Source organism: Zootermopsis nevadensis, unplaced genomic scaffold (genome assembly GCF_977971745.1).
Source record: "Zootermopsis nevadensis isolate Lab colony 2312 unplaced genomic scaffold, Znev_1.0 Znev_ptg000200l, whole genome shotgun sequence".
Classification (NCBI taxonomy): domain Eukaryota; kingdom Metazoa; phylum Arthropoda; class Insecta; order Blattodea; family Termopsidae; genus Zootermopsis; species Zootermopsis nevadensis.
Window position 1 is genome coordinate 14,047 of NW_028259331.1, and position 23,155 is coordinate 37,201.

A 23,155-nucleotide genomic window follows, 5' to 3' on the forward strand; every position below is an offset into this window, starting at 1 on the left:
CACAGCAGTTGTGAAAATTGTAATAGGGAGATCTTGACAGAAATAAATAAAATGAGTCTAAATGAGACTTGGATTACATTTAAATGTGTGTAGTTCCAAGAATGTGGAGTTAAAAGTTAACGCATTCAGCAGTGATATAACAGAACTTCACTCTAGTAATACATAAGAGCCAAAATATTTATTATGGACAGTATTCAGATGCCTGTTGGACCATTGAAATAATATGTCTCAATTATTACAGTATCTGCGTCATTGTCCACTTATTGTTTATTTTAGGATTGCTGAAACAGATGTTGAAGTCCAGCAGCGATTACAGAAGTGGGATAAATTTTTGGGATCAGGAGAAGTTGCAGCTGGAGAAAATAAAACTAATCATACAGAAAATGTAAGCAGTGCAAGTAATGAAGAGCAGAAGGGTGTTGTTAAGAATTATGTCAATACTTTAGAGATAAACAAGATTCAAGGTAAAAAGTATTTGCCAGAGGTCATTTAGTTTGTGGATGCTTAGTTACAGTTTATGGTGAACTGGTAAGAGGAGCTTGGTATTAATGCTATTGAAGTTGGCTGTCTTCTGGTTGTTGCGCTGCAGCAAGGACCTCTACAACATCGGTACCGGACTGACTACACGGTGCAAAAACCCAGAAAACAGCCTCACCAACTTGAAAACCTTAAATCTTACATTAGTGCTCTTGTTCAACATTTTATGTTGTTTTAACAGTACCTTCCTAAGTGATTACAGTAATTGTATATTCATCAGCACACTACTTGGTGTGTGAGCTACTGTTACGAGCAGTTCATAATAATTACAGTAGAAGTCTTGGTCGCACCTTGGGTTTCATTTCGGAATGGCACGAACTTTTGTGCATTCAAGGACATGACTCATATGTGTTTTTAATGACTAGTAGAACTGCCCACACTCCCAGTTGTTTACCAATACCTGTTATGTGTTGAACAAAAGTTTAATAAATCATGTCACTCTGTCATGAGAAACATCATGAAACAAGGGAGGCTCTTGATGTGCTGATACCTGCATTCTGTAAAATGTGTGTGATATCAGTAGTTGTTCACAAATTCTGAGTAAACATGGTAAGTGTTTTGTCACCAAGTGATCTCAAAGGAACACGCAACAGCAGCTTGGATTCCTCTGTAGTGAATTCATCACCGGTGTCAGACATCTTACTCATGCTAAGATCATTGACCTCAGACAGCTCTGGTGTTACTTGTGCCTTTCTCAAGTGTCAATGGTAAAACTCTGGTAGACGTTACAGAATTGCTATGCCATGTGTGCATTTCATAAATTGTTAAATTTAAATTTATCTTGATTTCACAGTGAGATATGTACACCAATTCTCCTATGTAGGATTTTAAACTGTTGCAAAGCAGGATGAGTTGGTAGCAGAGCCCTTACCTTGCCTTTTGTGGTTCATATTCGAATCCAAGTTTCACCCTTCCCACCCAGACAAATGTGATAATACCTAAAGGATATTAGGCAATACTGTCCCGCAATTCACCCTTGGCGTTTTGTTGTCCGAGAAAAACAATCTGTCTCCTCATACATTAAGATTAAGGCATGAGGAGCATTGAAGGTAATTAGCATGCCTCGGTGTATCGCCACCCTTGCATTACATTGCGCCTATTGAAAGCCTAGGAAAATAAATTTCATGTGCAATTTCAAAGGAAATTACCTGTTGAAATTGCATCCCTGCTAGCTGCCATGTACCAGTGCCATTAGTGTTATAGTCGGGATGCATGCAGCACTATACCATTTTGCTTCTACCAGGTATGTAGAAGTTTAGTTGTAAACAATACTACAATACTGTACACAACTAACTTCTACTTTAACAAGTCAAACCTATTTAGTTGAGAATCCACCTGTAGCGACATGGTGAGGGAGTTACATTGTTACTCACAATCAATGGTGTAAAGTCACATTTCAAATCCAGGCAGTTAACAATAAATGAACATGTTACTGGGAGGGGCATTTATTGAAAGATGGAAATATTACTAAGAATATGTTGGAGATTCACCTATGTAATTAAACAGTAAAATGCTATTTAGCTTATGGGTTGTCATAGGACTGGTTTCTTGTGTGGTAGATGGACTGTCAACATGACACTCAACACACAACAGAATGCATCCCATAAAACTCGGTAAATTAAGTCGTTTGTACGGCCGCCATTTGTGTGTCAAAGCTGTCGAATACATGTCTATACAGGTTGAGTCAGAAGTATGTTTACAAACTTTGTGTGCGTGTTCCAGGATCAAAAATAAGAAAAAAATGTTCCTATGAACATGGGTCGAAAATGTTTAAATTTAGAAATAATAGCCAAAAATAAGTTTCAATGAACTGGCTTTATATCAAAGCGAATCCAGCTACCGGGAAAGATCTTCAATTAACGTTAGGGCAGGAATTGTTGGCGACATGCTTATTGGTCCACACTTGCTTCCATCGCGTCTAAGAGGACACTTGCCACGTCTCTTTGAAGATGTGCCACTGAATACAAGAAGACAAATGTGGTTTATGCACGACAGAGCCCCAGCACACTTCTCCCATCACGTCAGATATCATCTCAATGAACAGTACCCCCAGCGATGGATTGGGTCACTTGAAGTCCGTCGTTTGTGCAACACCCATAAACAATGATGACGACCTATGGGAATGTGTGTAGAATGCGTGCCAGATGATTCGAGGAAACCCTGGCGTGTACGAACGAATCCGTCAATCTTGTGTACGTCGTGCTCGTGTATGTGTGGAAAATGGAGGGAAAACTTTTGAGCATCTGTTGAAAATTATTTTTGGCTATTATTTCGAAAATGAAACATTTGCGACCCCATGTTCATAGGAACATTTTCCGTTATTTTTGATCCTGGAACACGAAGTTTGTAAACATACTTCTGACTCACTGTGTATATGCACGGACATTTTTTTATTTTCAATATGTCATACAAATCCATTTGCGTTTCGTTACTATTCAGAATACTTGATAAGAATGTTTGACTTCTGTTGCAGAATGGTTACGGCAAAACTTCATTTCTTTGTTGCATTTTGCCTGAGTAGAGTAGAGTAGAGTAGAGTTTATTTACATTCCATAGATCCTTCTTAGGACTCAACCAAAGGATGTAGAACATGTCATTTCATACAATGTACATACACTTCAGAACTTTCAACACAAGTACAAGAACGTATTTCACATATCAATGTACATAAATTTCAGATTCTGCAATACAAGTATGAAAAATAATTTTACAAATTAATATATATAAACCTCAGAATTTTAAATATAAATACAAAACTTGCTTTACATATACGTAGATTATGGATATAAAGCTTAAACATTTTCAGCAGAGATGAAATCATCTACAGAATAGAAGGAGTGAGTAAAGAGGTAATCTTTCAATGCAAGCTTGAATACCTTTATATCATAATTTAGACTTTTAATTGTTGGTGGAAGATTATTAAACAACTTGATACCTGTATAGTACACTCCTTTCTGATATTTAGTAAAGTTATTATTTGGCACATAGAGATCATGTTTACGTCTTGTATTTAAATTATGTACATCTGTATTTCTTTTAAATTTATCCATGTTTTCCACCACAAATGATAGCAAGCAGAGTATAAATTCACTTGCAAGTGGAAGTATGTTAAATTTACGAAATAATTTTCTACAAGATACCCTGCTTTTGACACCGGCCATTATTCTAATTATTTTCTTTTGCATGTAAAAAACTTTATTACTGTCTGTTGAATTTCCCCAGAAGATTAATCCATATGACAATACAGAGTGAAAGTATGCAAAGTAAACTAGCTTTAAAGTATCTATTGTCATGAGTGGTACGACTGTTCTCATGGCAAAGCATGCAGAGCTTAATTTGGGAATAATGTATTCAATGTGTTTCTTCCAATTTAAGGTACTGTCGACTTGTAAGCCAAGGAATTTGTTTGTTTCAACTTCCACAGTTAATTTTTCTTCAAAACCTATATTTAATCTAGGATATGTCTTGTGCTTAATAACAAATTTTATGAAGTTTGTTTTTTCAAAATTTAGTGCCAGTTTGTTAGCTCTAAACCATTTATTTATGTTGGCAAAGACATCATTCATGATATTTTCAAGATAGATCAATTCTTGGTGTGCAATAATGATACTTGTATCATCAGCAAAAAGAATAGGTTTGGATGTAGAGGTCACAGTTGCCGGCAGGTCATTGATTTATATGAGGAAAAGTAAGGGCCCAAGAACTGAACCTTGTGGCACTCCGTGATTTACGATACCCCATTCTGAATAGGTATTATGATTGGTATGGCGGCTTTTAATTTCTACTCTCTGCCTTCTATTATTTAGGTAGGATTTATACCTCGAATTCCATAAAATATCAATTTCATTAGTAATATTTCATGGTTTACACAATCAAATGCCTTGGCTAGGTCACAAGATATTCCACCCACATGGATTTTATTGTTAAGGGCACATACAATTTCATTAGTGAAACTAAATAGAGCCTTTTCTGTTGAGAGATTTTTTCTAAATCCAAATTGCTCCTCGACAAGGATGTTGTTTGAGTTTAAGAATTTATTTGCTCTCTTGCATATAACTTTCTCAAAAATTGTTGAGAGGCAGAAAGTTTTGTTTTGAGGAACCGAATGGTTTATTGTCATGTAAAACATGTATACGTGCATGTTATTTTGTAGATATGTAAATTGTGTATTGTGATAAAACATATTTTTCAGTGCAGTGAAAATGCAGCCATCTTCAAATAGGTAAAATTGATATGCAAACCAAAATAATGTTATTGTTATGTCATTTAGTATGTTAGTGTGTGTTCTTATAATAAGTGAGTTGGGGTAGTTCAGCCAGAATAGTGACTGACTACGGACTGTACTACCGGGGTTCAATCTGTGACAGGGGCAGCCTTTGAGACTAGACCGGCTCCGGGGTTCACCCAGCCTCTTATCTAATGGGTACGGGGGTCTTTTTCCAGGGGTGAAGCACAGCTGGGGTGTGATGCTGACCACTTACCCTGTCTAGTGCCGAGGTTAAGAATGAGTAGGAGCTATACCTCCTTCCCCCTCAAGCACCTACATGACATATAGTGGGACACCTTTTAAATTTATTTTATGTTCTTATAATAAAATGTGCTATTCTATGACCTGTCCTACACTCTGCTTATTAGGGTCTATGGGGTTTTTCTATATTTATGTACTGGACCATATACTGAGCCAGTTATATATAGATGATAATATTAAAATGGATTTTAAAGAAACTGAGGATGTTGACTGGATTGAACTGGCTCAGTATATGGTCCATTAGCAGGCTGGCAATATACATGAATATAGATATGCCCCAGAGACACTAAGAATACTATTAGAGGTGCTATTTTTATTTCATATAGTATTTGACTTGGAAGTTTTATTAATGATGTGTGACTGATGAATATTTGTAGAATTTTGTTTGAATTCCAGAGAAAGGAAGAGTGTCTGTGTTTGGGAATAACGATTATGGACAACTTGGTCTCGGTCATAAGAATGTTACTGTGAAGCCAAGCTGTGTGAAGAGTAAGTGCATCATTGCCTGCACTGAATTGAAATGTTTTACTGAAAATATTACACCTGTATTACAGCATCTGTAATGAAAGACTGACCCAGTCTTTCTCAGATTATATTGCAGAACCATTTTATTTACAACTGTTTAAATTATGGGTAATTTGGAGGATGCTCTGTGATTCCATATTTAACTTTTATTGACCTTGTGCCAGCTGTCAATGCATTGCACTGGCGGCCTTTAGTTTGGGGATTTAAGCACCTATTATAGTATGAAAAAGGTTAACTCTCCTGGAAATGTAATTTTGTGTTTATGCGTGAAAATGTAATTATTACTTAATGCCTAATATTTGTGTGTGCATTAATTTTTAGGTTTGAAGCCAGAAAAGGCTACTCATGTTGCATGTGGAAGAGCACACACATTGCTCAGTACAGGTTAGTTTGTTTGTGCTGCATTAATTAAGCCTTTGTATGTGAACAAATGGTGAAATAAAGTTTGACTTGATTTTTTAAAGGTTTATAAACGTCTTAAGTTGTGAGATTTGAGGATCTGAAGGTGGAGGTGATACATTTCTCTAAGAGTACAGTGTGCACGTAAAAGTTTTGTCTCTTCACCTTGTAACTTAATTTCTGTATAATATATATATTTCTTATTTCCGTCTATACACAAAACTTAGTTGTTAAAATTGGTGTTATTAAAGTTAAAATTTAAAAACTTAAAATTTGGCGCTCTTCATCGCTATTACGATGTTACAATTTTAGCGCTCATTATTTTATTTCACAACATGTTTCGATACTACCGTATCATCATCAGGTTCTTATCGTTATTTTTATCTTTAAAACTAATGTATATTTTATAATGCAACTATCATTGATTTGTTTGTTTTGTAGTTTTCATTTTGTAGGTTGTTTATTTTTACTCTTCGTCGTTTTTTATGTTTTAGATCAGTCGTTCTGTAGTCAAAGTTGTGTTTTGTGATGTGTTTGCGTCTGTGGTCGGGTGAAGACTATCCAGGACTCAAACTACAAATTCTGTATAAATGTCAGTTCATGCATTTAAATATTTTTCCTGACTCTCTTTTTTATAACTAAGATTCAGGTGAAATATTTTCATGGGGGAGCAACAGTGACGGACAGTTGGGTGTTGTTGACGTAGCCGATCGTTCAGCACCGACAAGAGTTTTGGGTGTACGTGATGAAATGATTCGGCTGTCAGCAGGATGCATTTCTTCTGCTGCACTCACAGGTAGGATTTCATTTGGTGCACTTTCATGTTTCTTTATGTCTTAAATGAGTGGTTATTATTTTACAGTTTTTGTTATAATAATTTCCTTTTTTTAAGGAAAGTAGTGGGCTTCTGAGATTACAATGTTGTCTTTCTTCCCTTCTTTTTTGAATATTTTGGCCTCTTTCTCTTTTCTCCCCTTTTTTCTTTTTAATTTTATGGACGTTCCTACAATCAGTGGTAGCAACATGACAGACACAAATTTTAGATGTGAGAGCAACAGTAGTGTAGTATAGGGCCCTGAAATGGTGTGTCATAAAATATGCACCTTTGTTAAGGTAATTTCCTTTGTAGAATGTTGTCTTTGTGAAAATTTTCATCACCTTTCTCATTGATAGAATTGGAGGTAAGAATCTGAAATTTTGTGTAAAGATTATAAAAATTTCTACAAGTCATGTTTGAAATAAACGCTTACAAACTTGAGACAGTATGAAACTTAGAGCTGACAAATTTAGTATAAACTCTATACAGTGAAAGTTTTTCTCAAAAAGAAAATAAAACCTGCTGCTGCTACCATAGTAACAGAAACAACGACAACATTCTGTACCTTATTTGCAGTTGTATTCATGTTATGTTATAAACTGTAATGTGTAAATATAACATCAACAAAACTAGAATTCTGTTGTGTTGACTAAATTTTAACAAGTTTTAGTGGAAATAAGTTAGAAATGTCACAATTTATTCTTTCTTTGATGCCTCTGTTCATGGTAAATTATGTCTGTTAAGTCTTCAAAAGAGGTAACTTCTGTCCAACCATTGGTGGTTGGTAAAAAGGTAAGTAAAATGTTAAGATAGTAAGGTTTCATTTTTATTTGCAATCAAGAAAATTTATGTATTTTGTCACAATAATTGTACTTCTGCCAGGATTTGTACTGTTTCATAATATTATAACTGCTGATGCCAGTTTTTGACATTGTTTTTTACAGCTTGTGGACATGTTTATGTTTGGGGTAGCAATTCAGGTGGTCAGCTTGGGCTCCCAGAAACAAATGATAGTGTTTTGAGTCCTGTTTTAATGCCTTTTGACCAGCAGATTGTTCACATCAGTTTTGGATATTATCACACAGCATTTGTTACAGGTGTGTTGGAATCTTTGAGTAATAGAAATTATAGAATTTTGTATAAATGAGTCAAAGAAGTGCATATATACAAACTTTTTCAAAAAATTACTGAATTTAAAGTACAGTTTTCTAGACGTGCAAAAGCAATATATTTTATGTCAATCTGATATTGCATATGGCACATAATGAAGTATTGAAATGCATTCAAAGATGTTTGAATTCAAGTCTTGTTATGGAAAGTTTCCAACAGGGAAAGTCGTAGAGAGTTTAGCTTATGTAATATCTCATTCCATATATGGTAATAGTAATAGTAGTTTATGGGAAATTGTAATGAAGTCTTAGTCATGTGAGCATGGATTGGTTTCTGCCCTGAACATCGGGGATTCACGTGACAGTCTGTCGTAGCTCTCAAGAGCTTGATGTCCCTGTTTGCAAATGGAAATAGGGTGTGAGGTTGTGGACTGGATTTAACTTGCTCAGGATAGGATCCAGCAATGGGCTGTTGTGAATGTACTAGTGAACCTTTAGGATCAATCAGAGGTAGTTTCTTGATGAACTGAGCGTGTAAATTTGTTTGATCGCTAGTATCAAGAATGTAACTGACTTCTTCCACCAGCTTCCAAAAAAATTGAAAGCAGGAACTTTTTTAAATAATTCTGATTCCTTACTTTTTAGAAGTGAATATTCTCACCTTACATAAACTTTTACATTACTGAATGGCGTACTTGTCTGTTAGTAGCATAAATGATGTAATGGAAGCTGAAAATATGAACATAATTATTTTATTTTTTGTCAGTTATTTCCGTACTAGGAGATCTTTGATGTCTTCAGCAAGCAGCACTTTATACACATGTGGAGAAAGTGAATCAGGAAAGTTAGGACTGCCCGACAGCCTTACCAAACATTACCTCTCCTCAGAAAGTGACGCTTGGAATTCCAGTAAAATCTGTTTTCTGTGGTGGATATCACACGGTTGCATTGACGGGTGAGGTTGATGCTGCTCACTTTGGCTTCAAGAGTTTGTTGATTCTTTGTAGAGAAATGTAGTTGAGATAAAATTCTCTCTTTGTAACAAGTGACTGTGGACGTGTGCACATCTAAATGGTGCACTTGAGTACAAGTGGTTTTTGTAGGTGATGGATGAAAATGTTCAAGAAATAACATAGTGATCATGGGGTGCCAAAATATAAACAGGTTTGATAGTTCATTTACAAACAAAATAATGATTGAACCACGTGATAGGGTTTGAAATTTATTGCCTCTGGATTGGTTTAATTGAATACAAAGTGTTTTGTAGTTACAGATTGGTGTAAGAGTCGTGAATCATGAAGCTAAGTATATTATCAATTTCCAGCTGGTGGTGAGGTGTTTGCATTTGGCAATAACTTTAATGGTCAGCTGGGTCTCGGAGTAGATGTTCCTCAAAGTGTACTGCCAACAAGGGTCACAAGTTTAGAAGGTTGTGTGATCAGAGATGTGGCATGTGGTGAAAGCCATACAGCATTTATAACAGGTGGGACATTGCTTCTTTGCAGACCGTTCATACATTAATTAAATTGATTTTATGAACATTGTGCTTCTTCCTATGACATTGCCATGTTAAGAGTTTTGTCTCGCTCATCCACCAGTATCTATTGTCTCTGCATTCATTCTTTTTGATGTTAATACTAAGCTTTGGAAGTAAAGGGATTGGACCAAATTGCTACAGGTTGCATTGAAATTGTCAGAAGTCTCTATAAGAACATGACACAATGTTCACTTAACATGAAGAGAAATACTGTATTTTAATGTAACTTACAATTGGTTTTGCGGTTCATACCTTTGTATCGGGTAAATCAGCTCAATGCTAAACCACCAGTTACAACTTTATTTTGTACAATTTAAATATTATTTATTGCCATGAATGTTTTGGCCATTTATACGTTGTCACTTATGTTGTTTACATAAAAAGTAATCATTTGTCTTTTTACTTCGAAAGTTTAAAATGTGATGTTAAACTGTTTCAAGGTAAATGTACATATAAAATTCTGTGGTGTGAGCAGTCACTTTTTTTTTATATTAAAACGTTTTCTTGTTCAGTTATGTACACAGTAAAAATCTGTTTTAAACCTTTGTGGTTTTTAGTAGGCTTGTACGTATAATTGAAATTGTGATTTGGTTGTGTGCATGCATGTCACTAGAGTGAATCGGTCAGTAGAAAATATAATTTTTTTGTTCTTCCTTCCTCTCCTATCATCTGTTTACTCACACAATTGAGAGTCTGCTGTAATGTGTTTTAATCTTTTAGATGCAGGCAGCCTGTATACATGCGGGGAAGGTCGACATGGGAAACTTTGTAGTGAACAAGACAACGACAATCAGTTGATTCCATTTAAAGTTACTAAGTTCAAGGGATACACAGTTCAGAAAGTAAGAATGTGTGGATGCACATACTTGAAGATTGTTTCTGCACAATAAACATTTTTGAGACCAAGGACCATGTTCACACTTGCGGGCTACAAGGTCATAAATGAGTAAAATTTATCAAATCTTTATGACAGTTTTTGACAATGATAAATGGGTTTATGTGCCTGTCTAAAGGTTTTTGATGATCTGTCATTAAAGTGATGCAGATTCTTGAGTGCTGAGCTATGTAATGCTGCTTTTCCTTGAGTAATCATTCACTATCCAGTTTATTTCTGTTGCAATTTACATGTACTACTCGCAAGTTTTCATCACTAAAAAGCATCCCAACCATTACTAGCTTGAAGATGGCTGTCTTCAGGGTTGTAGTGCTGTGTGGTTCAGAGGTCCTTGCTACCTCCATCACGAGGGCAAGGACCTCTGAAACATTGATAAATTTCTACCAGACAACCCAGAGTAGGGCCATCTTTGTACTCATCACCATGAAAACCTCAAATCCTACCATCACCATCCCATCACTACCTCATTTCATTAGCATCACCATCATCATTTTGTACCATCTGTCTCAGCAATAATACGTTGGTTAATACAGATGCCCCCGTACCAGCCCAGTTTAATGACTGTGTAAAGACCTCTAAACCAATTGGTTATAATGGCTGTACAGACGGTTTTATAACAACCCCATATCATTGTGATATGTACACCTGCATATGAACCCCTTATAAATTCGATATAGGCCCACTATAATGACTATGTAGAGTTCTGTATACAGCGACATTACAATGGCCATATTCATGCTTCAGTGCCAGCCCATTATGATGGTAACATAGATGCGATAATAGGGCCTCCATACCAGCCAGATGCAATGGTTAAGTAGGTGCCTCATTGAATGCCTTAACAGACAGCTCTGTCTATTCTGAAGGGCTCTGACGGTGATGTGATACAACCCAGGCAGCTCCATGTCAGCCAGTTATGATAATGATAGGGTGGTGAAGTGGTGATGTGAGAGTGTTGGAATGGTGATTGAGATTGATTGTGATGGTATGGAATTGCAATAGAATGTGTTGGTGATGGTGGTTTGTTTATGGGATGGTATGGTATTGGTGATGGAGTGTTCTTGGTGGTATGATAATGTGTTGGGATAGGATTTTTATGGTTTCCTGATGGAATGGGTGACGTGGTGATGGGAATGGATGGGACAGTGATGGAATCATTATTGGATGGTGATGGATTTTATGGTGGTTTGGTGGGATTTGGCAGAAGTGGGTTGGGATGGAATTGTGATTTGTTGATGGTGATCAGTGAGGTGATTCTCTTGACTTCATGTGGGAGCTTGAAGATTTTGGGCACAGTGTCTAGAGGGAGAGGTGGACTTTGAAGCAGGCCTTCTAGTAGTCATCCCATGGAGTAATTTCTTATGTTTGCCTATATTGAGAATGAAATTGTTGGAGAAGGTCTGGCAAGTGAGTGCTGAGGAGTTCGTCTTGTAGTGCCTGAATTGCAGTTTGGAATTTGGCCCTTAGCTGTTCCATTAGTTGTTGCGTTTCCTGCTTAGGGCTGTGATCCGGATTGTAGAACTCGGCCTCGTCCTTTCATTTCATTTGTATATTCATGCATATTATTCACATTAAAGTATAGTGGCCTCAGACATGTTGGTTCATGACCATACTGTGTACTTGCCCCAGACAATGGCCTTGACAACTTATAAACATACATTGTTTTGAATTGCGCCCACATTTATCAGAGGCTTGGTGACAACACACATACAGAACTCCCAGCTTTTAGGCCTTGTTTTGGGGCGAGTACGTGGTAGGCCCAAGGACCGATGTGGCTCAGGCCACTGTACTTCATTATAAATAATTTACATGCATTCGAAAATGAGGCAGGAAAGAATAAAAATCAGTGAATCTTGATAGCAGTGTAGCACTGATTCATGTCCTCACCAAAGTGAAGACCGAAATCCACAGGAGATTCTGGTGTAATGTCAGGCATTGATGACCTGGTAGGGGGCAGTGTTCTAGTAGAGGAAAACTGCTGGCCCATGATAGACCAATAGGCCATCCCATCTCATGTTGCTGAACAACTGGTCACAGCAATGGATAACGCCAAATACTGATTACATGATGATCTCTGATCTCAGGGATGTGTTTTCCATTACACACTTTGACACAGGTCTTAGAAAAATGTATGCAGGCCATACAAAATACATTGGAGGTCCTCGTATTGAGAACCTATGCACTATGAGTTATTGTCTTCTTTTAAATTGAACAGGAAATTTGAATTCATGGAAGTTGGAGTAGTAATGGTTATGGCAATCATTGATACAGGTAGCTGTACCCATGGTCTTACAGTTTTGATACAACAAAAGATTTGTTTAAAGCTTTGGTAAATAAAGAAGTGTTTCAAGTTTATTAAATAAATAAATTATATATATATATATATATATTTCTTACATTTTTAAGGTTTGTAAAGGTTCATATTATAAAATTAATTGCCGAGCGTGAAATGTTGTTTTATTGTGTGTAGGTTGCTTGTGGTGGATGCCACGCAATGGTCTTAGCCAGTGCAAGGCAAGATGATGAAAATGGATTAGACCTCATCAGTCATTCACTTGAATCTGAAAGTGAGGTAATTCATTGTTTTCTTTCTCAGAGTATTTTTGTTTGACTTAAACCAGAGCTAGGCAGTGAGCCATATTTAGAACATGTGACTATTGAAAAAGGGGCTTATTTATTTATTTATTTGTGTTTCACTAATAACATTTCTTCTAATTTCCTCAGTCACATGAATCGCTATGAATGTAACGTTTTTGTGAGACTAGCAGAGTGTCCATTCAGTTTGAATTGGAAATTCAAGAGACATTATTACAATCGTTAGTATCTGAATGCAAGTAGCATTCCTCATGTTCCAGTTCAGTGGGCAGTCCTCTTTGAGCCTTGGCACATTTTGTTTTGTAGTGACCACCAGTTGCAAATGTAGCTTCTAATAATTTTAGGAGAATTCAGTCTGGCCCATCAATAATTGGAATACATTACCACCTTTGCAACATATTCCAGTTCAAAGTCCCAATAACAATACAGAATCAATTCGATCCTTCCAAGAAGATCTAAGTAGTCGTGTGGATGAGATGGTGATAGAAAGAGATCTTGAAGTGAAGTCTGCTTTGTCAGGAAGGAAGGAGAGCAGTGGTGCGGATGATGATATTGATGATGAAATGTCAGCAAAGTCTGCCAAACCTAAAAATGGTAAAAAGGTACGTTATTTGAAAAATTTAAATTATTCCTGCCATAATAATCTGATTGTGGTACATTTTGTGGTAGCTGTCATCATTCTCATGTATGGTTTTGGGGAGACCAGAATTAATTGTCTCTCTGTGTGTGCGTGCATGCACGGGTACATGAGTTGTCTATTTATCTAAGTACGTAAAGCTTTTAACAATTAAAAGGACGTCATTGTCTCATTTGGCCTCTTACAAATTTGTGTTATGGGACATGATGTACCTTTTGGCCTTTAAAGGTTAAAGTGTACAAGGACATGCATTTCTTAAAAGAGTAATGTCGTTCATGCAGCTGTGTCTGTTGATGTTTCACTGTATTGCAAAGCTCTGTCTGTGCTTTCCTCCATAACAGTGGGTTTAGTAAGTACGTACAAGTGCAGATGTACACAGTATATTGAATTTACAGTTCTTATTTAATTTGGTCTTAATTATTTATTTTAGGAAGTTATTTCAAAGTCAATGGGTGTTACTGAAAATTCAGATGTCAATGATGAAATAAAAAGTACTGATGATATGTAAAAGTGAAGGTGACAGAAGTAACTGTGATAATGGTGGTAATCAAGAGGACAACAGTGATGTAAAAATGAAATCAGAGGAGAATAAAGGTCAAGTATCTTTATTTATGGGTCTTTGATAGTAAAATAGAAACGTCTGCCTGAGCATAAACACACATCATTTTAACATTTTTAATGCAGTTACAATATATATGACTACTGTAAAGTTTTCTGGATGTCTTTGAATGTAATCAAATTCTTCAGCACGTGGGTTGCTATTGCAACATGAGAACTGTTAATATATACTTACTCTGACGTTTCTCTGTGACAGAAAGTTGCTCACCACAGCTTTCAAATCCAGCAGACTGTGCTTAAGATGGTTTCTTGCGACGAAAAGCACTGAAGAATCGAGCTACTCTACCCTCTGTTCACAAATATAACAAGGCTGTTTTATAGAATGGCATAAAACAAACAATTCTTCATCTCAAAAAGTGAAGTATAATTACAAGTCAATGTTCAGTAGCAGACTACTGTAGGCTGAGGACCTCTCCAGTCTCAAAATCATATTTCTCTTTCTAGTTTTACTGGAGTCCCGAAATGCTGCATCTTTCATTTGTAATTTTTGGTCTGCTTTTACCATATTTCGTCCAGAGTAAGTACCTCCAAAAGTAACATTTTCAAGTTTTACCTCTGGTGTTGGGTTAAACACAGATTAGGGTGTGTATTTATTATTAATGGACACTGATAGTTGATCAGTTTTGTTTGAAAGTCCTCTTATGTTATGATGGTGCACCACAGAATTGTTATCTTGATTGTATTCTGAATTTAGAACTGGTTTATTAGCATTGATGTAGACATCTTTCAGGTATTTGGTGACAGATTTGGGCTTAAGCCTAAAAGAAGGGTTAGATCTTACATCAGTGATTACAGGTATCCAGTTTGCACCTAATCTAATTAGCAGTGAGTTGCACAAGCTTCTCCTTGCCCTTTGAGTTAAGTTGTAATCCATGTCTGTTATGATCATTCCTATTTGAGGATGAAATGTCAGTTAATCCAATATGTGATTTGTCTGCATTCCAAAGGGCACACTCAAGTAGAATATTTCCACTCCCCACCAACTTGTCTATATTGGGCCTGTCATGGTTGCAAAAGGAAAGTACTAGAAATCTGTAGACTTTGTAGATTATGATTGCATAATCTACTTGAAGGAGAAATTTATGGGTTCTTACTTGTTCAGTAAGCTCCTGATTATGAGTGTTTGGAATATTCATGCATTACGTCTTTTTTAAATAAGCACAGGTGAAATAGGCCTTCAACTTGCCTGTGGGGTGGGGGTGGGGGTTCTAAAGAAGATGGATGAAAATCATAATAAAATTCTACTGACGGTAAAACAAAGGCTTCGTGTACTTAGGAAATTTGAGAACAAAGAATGGGCAACAGAATTTATAATAAAAGTATGTGATAGGGATTGAGTGATTCCATCCTTGAAAGAACACCATATAACAGGCTGACCTACTGATGGCGTATTTTGGGCATAGTTTTCTGGGAGTCCAGTATCACTGGTTTGATTATGGGGTAAACTTTCTCCAGAGCTAGTAAGAAATCAGGAAATCAAGAGTTCATGTCATGGTGCATGCTAAGAGAAGTTTTGAAAAGATTGACAGTGAACTGAAAAATGGCTTCAGAGTGGTGCGTGTGAAGTGGACATAGTCAGTGCTGCCATGAGACAAATGAGAGTGAAGTTCATTGCTGTCATGAGGGAGAGTCTAAAGAGTTTTCAGAACAAGTGAGCATTACAAACTGTTTCTTAAAGAAGGTCTGTTGTGTGAGGAAAGTTAAGCAGTTTGTGAAGTTCTGTGAATGCACCAAACAAAATAGTTTGGATTAGCTCTTTTTTTTATTATTTATGCATCTTCTACCCTTCATTAGCCCTGATAATCAATACAACTGGTGGGAAAGGGAAATTCTTGAAATCTGTTAACTTTTTTGGTTATGGTTGTAAAAGAAAAGTTGTTTAACTGTGATGTCTTCGTTATTATTGTATAAAATATGAAAGAGAATTTCTTGAAATCAGTTTGGCTATTATTCTGTAATTCATACTCATGTAATTCGTATTTGTTTCAACGTCAATAATTACACGTTTCCCCAGTGCGTGGGGTTTTATCTAATTTTTTATTCTTCATTATTTAGCTTATTTAAAAACTCTGGTTTCCCTTCAATACGCATAAATCTTTCACCTTTTACTAAAGTTTTCTGTTGAGGGGAACATATGATTCATACTGTTTCATTCTTACATTTGGATTACTGATTGATTTTTTAACTTTGTTGTATTGAGAGTGTCAGACAAAAATGACTACTGTGCAGTTTTGGGATCTAACGTAATATTATTCTCAAACGCTACTGTGTCGTTATTAATTCACTGTTACAAATTCCATTGCTCATCTTAAATCCTAGATGAAAACTGCTTGTATTTTCTTTCTACATGCTGTATGTTCACAGGTGTGGGGTATGGAGGGTCATCGGAGGAAGCAACAGAAGCAGCTGCTAGATCAGTTTCGGACAGGATCTTAGTTGCTTCCGAAGAGTAAGTGTTCATCATTACTTCTCTCTGATGTACAGAGAATATTTCCTTCAGCACAGGGAACCTGTAAAAGTATGAAAGTAAACCACCAGGTGTATCTGAAGTCTTGACATGATAACTGTCTGTCCCTTTGTTTGCTAGGAATTCTGACATCCCACTCGACCCCATTAGGTCACTAGAGTCGATGTGTGCGTCTCGAAATTGGCCGTCTCCATCTTATGAAGGAGGACTCGCTGAGCAGGGCTCATACACCTGTACGTGTATTGTGATCAAACAACAAGAAGAAGAATATTTGAAGCTTCAGGAAACAGGTTAGTTGAGTCATAGCACTGGGTATACGATGAGTGCTGTGTTTGTGAATGTGTATGCTATGATGTGGTTAGGAATACCGATAGGTGATGCTGTATGTTCACAGGTCTGAGGTATGGATCTTCAAGAAGCCAAAAATGCATCAGCGAAAGTTATTATTGACAAGTTGTTTATTGGTTCATAATAAGGTTCAGATAATTGTACCTACAAGATGTCCGAAGTTGTGTTCATCATTTTTGTTTTTGTGCATTGCAATGCACTTATTGTAGGTGCTGTAAATTTAATTTAATTCCTGGTAAATTTTGTCTACATATATGCATGAAGATGTCTGTTACGCACAGGCACAAAAATGAACACACTAATGGTACAATTATCAGTTCTGGGAAAACACCAATAATAACTTTAGTTTGCTTACTTTAGGTGAGTGCCACTAAGAAATCTGTGAATCATCTCTTCCTATAATCCTGTCATCAGCTTGCTGAAATAAGCTTAACATTTCTTCTTTATGTTTTCAAGGTTATGCCTGCAAGCCTTGTTCACTAAAATGTGTGCGATGTTTACCAGTGTCTCTGAATGGATTTTAGCATTAAAAATGGCTGTCTTCAGCGTTGTAGCGTCGTGTATTCTGGTGAAAGTTTACCAGCACGGCACTACAACCTGGAAGACAGCCATCTTCATACTCGCCAATTTGAGAATCTCAAATCTTGCAGTTTATGTTTTATCTGTTTCTTAATAATAAGATTTAATTCATTATTGTTGTGAGGTTTAAGTAAGCAGTAAATAATACTTAAAATGCAGTTTATACCTCAAAGACAATTAAACGTGTGTCTGTTACGAATATCAGTTAGCTGTGCATTTGAGAGAAATTATCACTGTTTATTCTAAGAAAAATTAATGGAAAACAGGTGCACAGTATCTGGTTTGCAGATTACGAGGTGCGATCAGAAAGTTTCCAGACTGTGTCAATAGAGGGCGAACCGGATGTAGTACGAGCTTCTGCCGCTAGGGGGTGCGGCCTACAATCATAGTGAATCAGTGTGCCAGCTGGCATAATCGAAGTAGCATTTGTTTCTTGGTTACGGGCGTTTTGGTAGTGCATTACACCGACCCTCCTGCGATTTCAGAATGGTGTGTGCATCACATTTTGCCAAAGACTCGCCAAAACGGCTACGGAAACCTATGAAATTCTAAAGCAAGCATTTGGGGAGTCCGCAAACTTTTGTGTGGCATTCACGTTTTAAAAATGGCCGAACCTCTGTCGATGATGACGAGCATTCTGGACGACCATCTTCGAGCACAACGCCCGAAAATGTTACGAAGATCGACGTCGTACCATCAACGACTTGTGCGACATTGTTGGGATAGGCTATGGGACCTGTCAGCTGAATCTAAAGGTAGAACTCCACATGCGACGCATCATGACAACGCGCCAGCACACACCGCCCTCAAAGTTCGGCAGTTTTTGGCCTCAAACACCATGGCTGTCATCCCGCACCCTCCTTATTCGCCGTGTGACTTCTTCCTCTTGCCAAAGATGAAAATTCAGCTAAAGGGAAGGAGATTTGAGACGATAGAAGAGATTCAGGCAGAATCGCAGATGGTGCTTGACAGGCTGACAAAGAAAGATTTCCAGGGATGCTTCCAGGCTTGGCAGCGGCACTGGGATCGTTGTGTTCACTCCCAGGGGAACTACTCCGAGGGTGATGGATGAATTTAATACCTGAGATAAGTGTACAGGTTTTTATAGGCGCAGTCTGTAAACTTTCTGATCGCACCTCGTACATTGCAATAATAGCAAATTGATAAGGTGAAATGAACAGGATGCTTGGAATGTTTAACAAAAAACTAGAGAAGTTCCAGCTAAAAGTAATGAACTTGACAGTGACTGTCTTGTGGATATGGATATGGCATGATCTTACGTGTTTGACAGCTGTTGAGGCATCTGCAAATTAGCTGATGACAATAGGGAGGGCTTCTTGAGCCCATAGCACAGTATGGAGTCAGCATTTGTTTAGTAGCCTCGTTTCTGTGAAACAAGTGATTACTGACTGAAATGCTTCAAGCGCTCGTATTCACGCTGATTTTGATCAGGCTTTGTTACTTCCGTTGTATATTTTACGTGCAGAAGTTTGGAAATTGCATGATCTGTGAAATAATCCTACAAAATAGACGATGCGGTACTGGAATGTTTAGATTGTGTCATGTCGATGACCTGCTGTGGGACATCGGAGCGTAATGAGAGATGACTGATGAAGTGTCTGGTACCTGAGTGCCTGAATGTGAAATGTGTGGCTGCTACGTAGTTTATGATACTGACTGATTATAAAATCTTCTCGGGCAACCAGCCATGTCAATTCGCAGCATAAGTCAGATGTTTCGGGGACCTTTCCTTTCTCCGTTATCAGGGAGTGGTGTGATGGATAACCAGTGTTGTTCATGTGCATAATTGATTCCCCTTCCCATGTGGCCATTGAGCAACTGGGGTAGTTTAATCACGTGGGGCAGAAAGCAAATAAGGTTAGGCAGTGCTAGGACCGGACAGGGCTGGAGAAGACGGAGGTCATGTTAAGTGACACAGAGACCAAAAGAAGCTGGAGGTGTTACTGCAGTTTCAGATGATGGTACTTTTGACTGATTTGTGGATTTTGGACGATACTGATCAGGTCATTCTGACACAAAGATCCAGATGCATTCATTGGTCTGGCTCCATTGATTATGTATTTTAACAAGAAACATCAGCAACATGTCACATCATTCCCTGTAGGTTTCTGAAATGCTGGACTTTGCTCCAGATTGATGCTGCTGGTTGCCTGAGAAGATTTTATCACATTTAGTCACTGTGAAAGCTTCAAGTCATTTCTGACTGATGTTCAGTTTTGAAAAGTTTATCATTATCATACTTTTGACTATGTTATGTTACAAGTTATATGATTATGTTTGATTTTCAAGAATGGTGATATAGGAAGTCACATTTTCAAATAGTTTATATGTATATATATATATATATTATTATTATAAAATTATGTTTGCTAAGAAAGCAAAGCATTACTGAAAGAGGGAACATATTTCATATGTACATTGTTTTCAACAGTAATTAGCCAGTTAATGTATTTAAAGCAAATATATATAATTACAAAATTATATGAGATATTTATTACTATTTTCATGTCTTCTTCTTCTTATAGCGTTATAACACTGTGTGGGTCTTAGCTTGTTCAATGATTTTTTTCCATACTGTCCTATCATTCACAATTCTTCTCCATCCTCTTACTCCCATCGTCCTCACATCCTCCTCCACGTCGTCTATCCATCGTTTCCATGGTCTCCCTCTCATCGTTCTTCCAATCGGTCTCCATTCCATCACTCTTCTAGTTACCCGGTTTCCTTCCATTCTTGCAACATGGCCAAGCCAGGCTAACCTTTTGCTTTTGATCAGCCTCACAATATGTGCTCCCTGTATGATACAATCTAGTTCATGATTCATCCTAATTCTTGTGAAAAATAAATTAAATTATATTACATCCTATAGTTGTACCCTAAACAGAAGAATTAGGAAAATAAATAAAATTTCACTTCATTTTAGTGTGCTAATGTAGAGGTTTAGGGGGGATTAGATAACACATTTTCCAAATTGGAAAGTCTGACTGTGAGGTGTATAATGTTTCCACTTTGAGACATGTATAAATACATTTTGGTGTTTCCCGATAGGAAGAGAGACAGTCATATCCATCACATCTTGTTCGACAAAAGATAGCATTCAATTATACTTGATGTCTAAGCTTTCATAGAAATTTACTGAGATAACGATCAATATCCAGTGGTTACAACAGTTGGGGAGTGACTGTTACAAAACCAGTGAGTAGCATAAAAGCTTAATAGGGAGAGATTTAATGCGAATAAAGTACACAGTGTGAATATTAAAGACCAGGAAACAACTTTACAACTTCAGAAATATTTGAAAAAGTGTTATAGTGAACCTAACATTCTCTACCATAGAGAATGTATGTAGTTACAAATTGAAGCAGCATAAACTATGTTTTGATGATGAATTCTGAAAATTAACATTAATAGCAAGGGGATAGTTTTCAGTTGTGGCAAAATCAAGACAGGATGAATGGAGATAGCCTAAACAGTATAACATGAGAAAAGTTGATGTTTAACAACAGAGAAAGGGAGACTATTTGAAAAATAAAATCAACTTGAACACAAAGGAAGAACAAAAAATATTGCACATGTGTTTGAAGTGCTGACGAGAATAGGGGTTCTCTCTGCGTTTCTGATAATGTCATCTCTGGTTGGGACGACGATGGCGCCATCATTCTACTTAGTGTGTTAGGGATTATTTGACTAAGATATTTTGTTGTGTCTTCTGCTTCTGTTTTGTAGTGTGATTATTAATCTTTTCTGTATTTGTTAAGAAATATTGAAATAATTTAGTAAGAGCTTAATATTTTTTATTACATTAACATTTATCTTTATTAATGAGGTCAATATTGCTGTAGAATATTTCCCTGATTTATTTTTTTCATGTTTTCCAGACTGTTTTTATCTTGTTTTTTTGCTCTAGGCTGTTTAGTGTGGTTGTCACATTTAATCTGATTTTGACCTCCAGGAAGTAAGTATCTTACAATATTTCTTGCAGTGAATTTTCATTACTTGGTTGTTCCACTATTGACAAATTAGGTAATCTCTTTTTATCTTTGTGATCCAATCATTCTTTTCAGATATTTTATCACTGTTTTTTTTGGTGAAACTTGCTTATACATTTTTAAGAAATTATTTAGGAATGTGTTGAATTTTAAATCTACATCAAGGCTGTTTCATACTGAGTGCCAATTTTCAATCCATGTGTTGTACATTCTTTAATAGTGTCTTCATTTCTGAGTCTGATTGGTATTCTGTACTTATGATAACTGGAGATCGACTTTTTTATTATTAATATTACTAGAAGTTGTACATCGTGATCAGATGGAGTAATTTTGGATTCTTATGGGGAAATTAACTATTGCCATGACATTGAAAAATGCTACTCGGGCATTTTACACATTTTTATGGTGACTTTCAATAAGATAATTTGTATTGATGATAATGGGACCACAGTTGACGATGTTGTGCTGTAGGTTTAAAAAGATAATTTATAATGCTTTGTAACTTGTTTAGGAAAGTCAGCATTGCCAGTGGGGGCTCTATATATAGCTAGGACATATATGTTGGAATGTTTAGATTCCAATTGCACAATGCAGCTTCTATTTCTTGTTATTTTAGTGACACAATACATTTATCTAATTAAGTATATTGCAGCAAACTACAAGGTCGATTCTGAAAAGTTGGCGTCGTTCATCAAAAAGTACCTCAAGTCAGCCGTAGCATCGGGAGAGCTTGTGCAGACCAAAGGCAAAGGAGCTTCTGGTTCGTTCAAGTTATCCTCTGGTAAGCCTGAGAAGGCTCCGACAGTAGTTACTACTGCTCGCGGCAGGAGTTCTTCAACGTCTGCACCGAAGGAAAAGAAACAGCAGCAACCTACAAAGGCAAAGCTGAAATCTTCGAAAAAACGCCGGTGAAGAAGACTCCTGAGAAAAAGAAGCAGGTTCCAGCGCCGAAGGCCAAGAAATTGCCATCTAAGGCTAAGAAAGCTACAAAAGTCCCTACCAAGAAGCCGAAGCGCCGAGACCGAAGACTACTGCAAAATCCAAGGCAACGAAGAAGGCAGCTGCCAAGAGAAATTGGCACCTTCTTTTACCATATTTCGTCTAGAGTAAGTACCTCCAAAAGTAACATTTTCAAGTTTTACCTCTGGTGTTGGGTTAAACACAGATTAGGGTGTGTATATATTATTAATGGACACTGATAGTTGATCAGTTTTGTTTGAAAGTCCTCTTATGTTATGATGGTGCACCACAGAATTGTTATCTTGATTGTATTCTGAATTTAGAACTGGTTTATTAGCATTGATGTAGACATCTTTCAGGTATTTGGTGACAGATTTGGGCTTAAGCCTAAAAGAAGGGTTAGATCTTACATCAGTGATTACAGGTATCCAGTTTGCACCTAATCTAATTAGCAGTGAGTTGCACAAGCTTCTACTTGCCTTCTGAATTAAGTTGTAATCCGTGTCTGGTATGATCATTCCTATTTGAGGATGAATTGTCAGTTAATCCAATATGTGATTTGTCTGCATTCCAAAGGGCACACTCAAGTAGAATATT

General features: G+C 36.9%; 1 protein-coding gene and 2 pseudogenes across 2 annotated transcripts; all 3 read left to right on the forward strand.

The window, feature by feature from the left end:
- Positions 1 to 5,454: 5,454 nt before the first annotated feature.
- On the forward strand, positions 5,455 to 14,199 carry LOC147870780 (X-linked retinitis pigmentosa GTPase regulator-like; annotated as a pseudogene).
- LOC147870781 (uncharacterized) lies at positions 14,031 to 22,611 on the forward strand. Of its 2 annotated transcripts, none has more exons than XM_087341946.1 (5): positions 14,031 to 14,170; positions 14,639 to 14,711; positions 16,559 to 16,643; positions 16,782 to 16,951; positions 22,251 to 22,611. In XM_087341946.1, exons 2-5 carry the CDS (start codon positions 14,657 to 14,659, stop codon positions 22,508 to 22,510), a joined length of 570 nt encoding a protein of 189 aa, XP_087198072.1. In that variant the 5' UTR covers positions 14,031 to 14,170; positions 14,639 to 14,656; the 3' UTR covers positions 22,511 to 22,611. The 2 variants fall into 2 exon arrangements, with proteins under 2 accessions (XP_087198072.1, XP_087198071.1); XM_087341945.1 differs by lacking the exon at positions 14,031 to 14,170 and adding an exon at positions 14,409 to 14,550.
- LOC147870782 (U5 spliceosomal RNA) lies at positions 16,259 to 16,371 on the forward strand (annotated as a pseudogene).
- Positions 22,612 to 23,155: the final 544 nt, after the last annotated feature.

Excerpts from the sequence above, each read along its gene's own strand:
- LOC147870781 (XM_087341946.1), top strand. The coding sequence starts at position 14,657 with ATGCTGCATCTTTCATTTGTAATTTTTGGTCTGCTTTTACCATATTTC. Across the intron at positions 16,644-16,781 it reads ATCTTAGTTGCTTCCGAAGA|GAATTCTGACATCCCACTCG; the intron begins GTAAGTGTTCAT and ends TTTGTTTGCTAG. Across the intron at positions 16,952-22,250 it reads TTTGAAGCTTCAGGAAACAG|CAAACTACAAGGTCGATTCT; the intron begins GTTAGTTGAGTC and ends AGTATATTGCAG.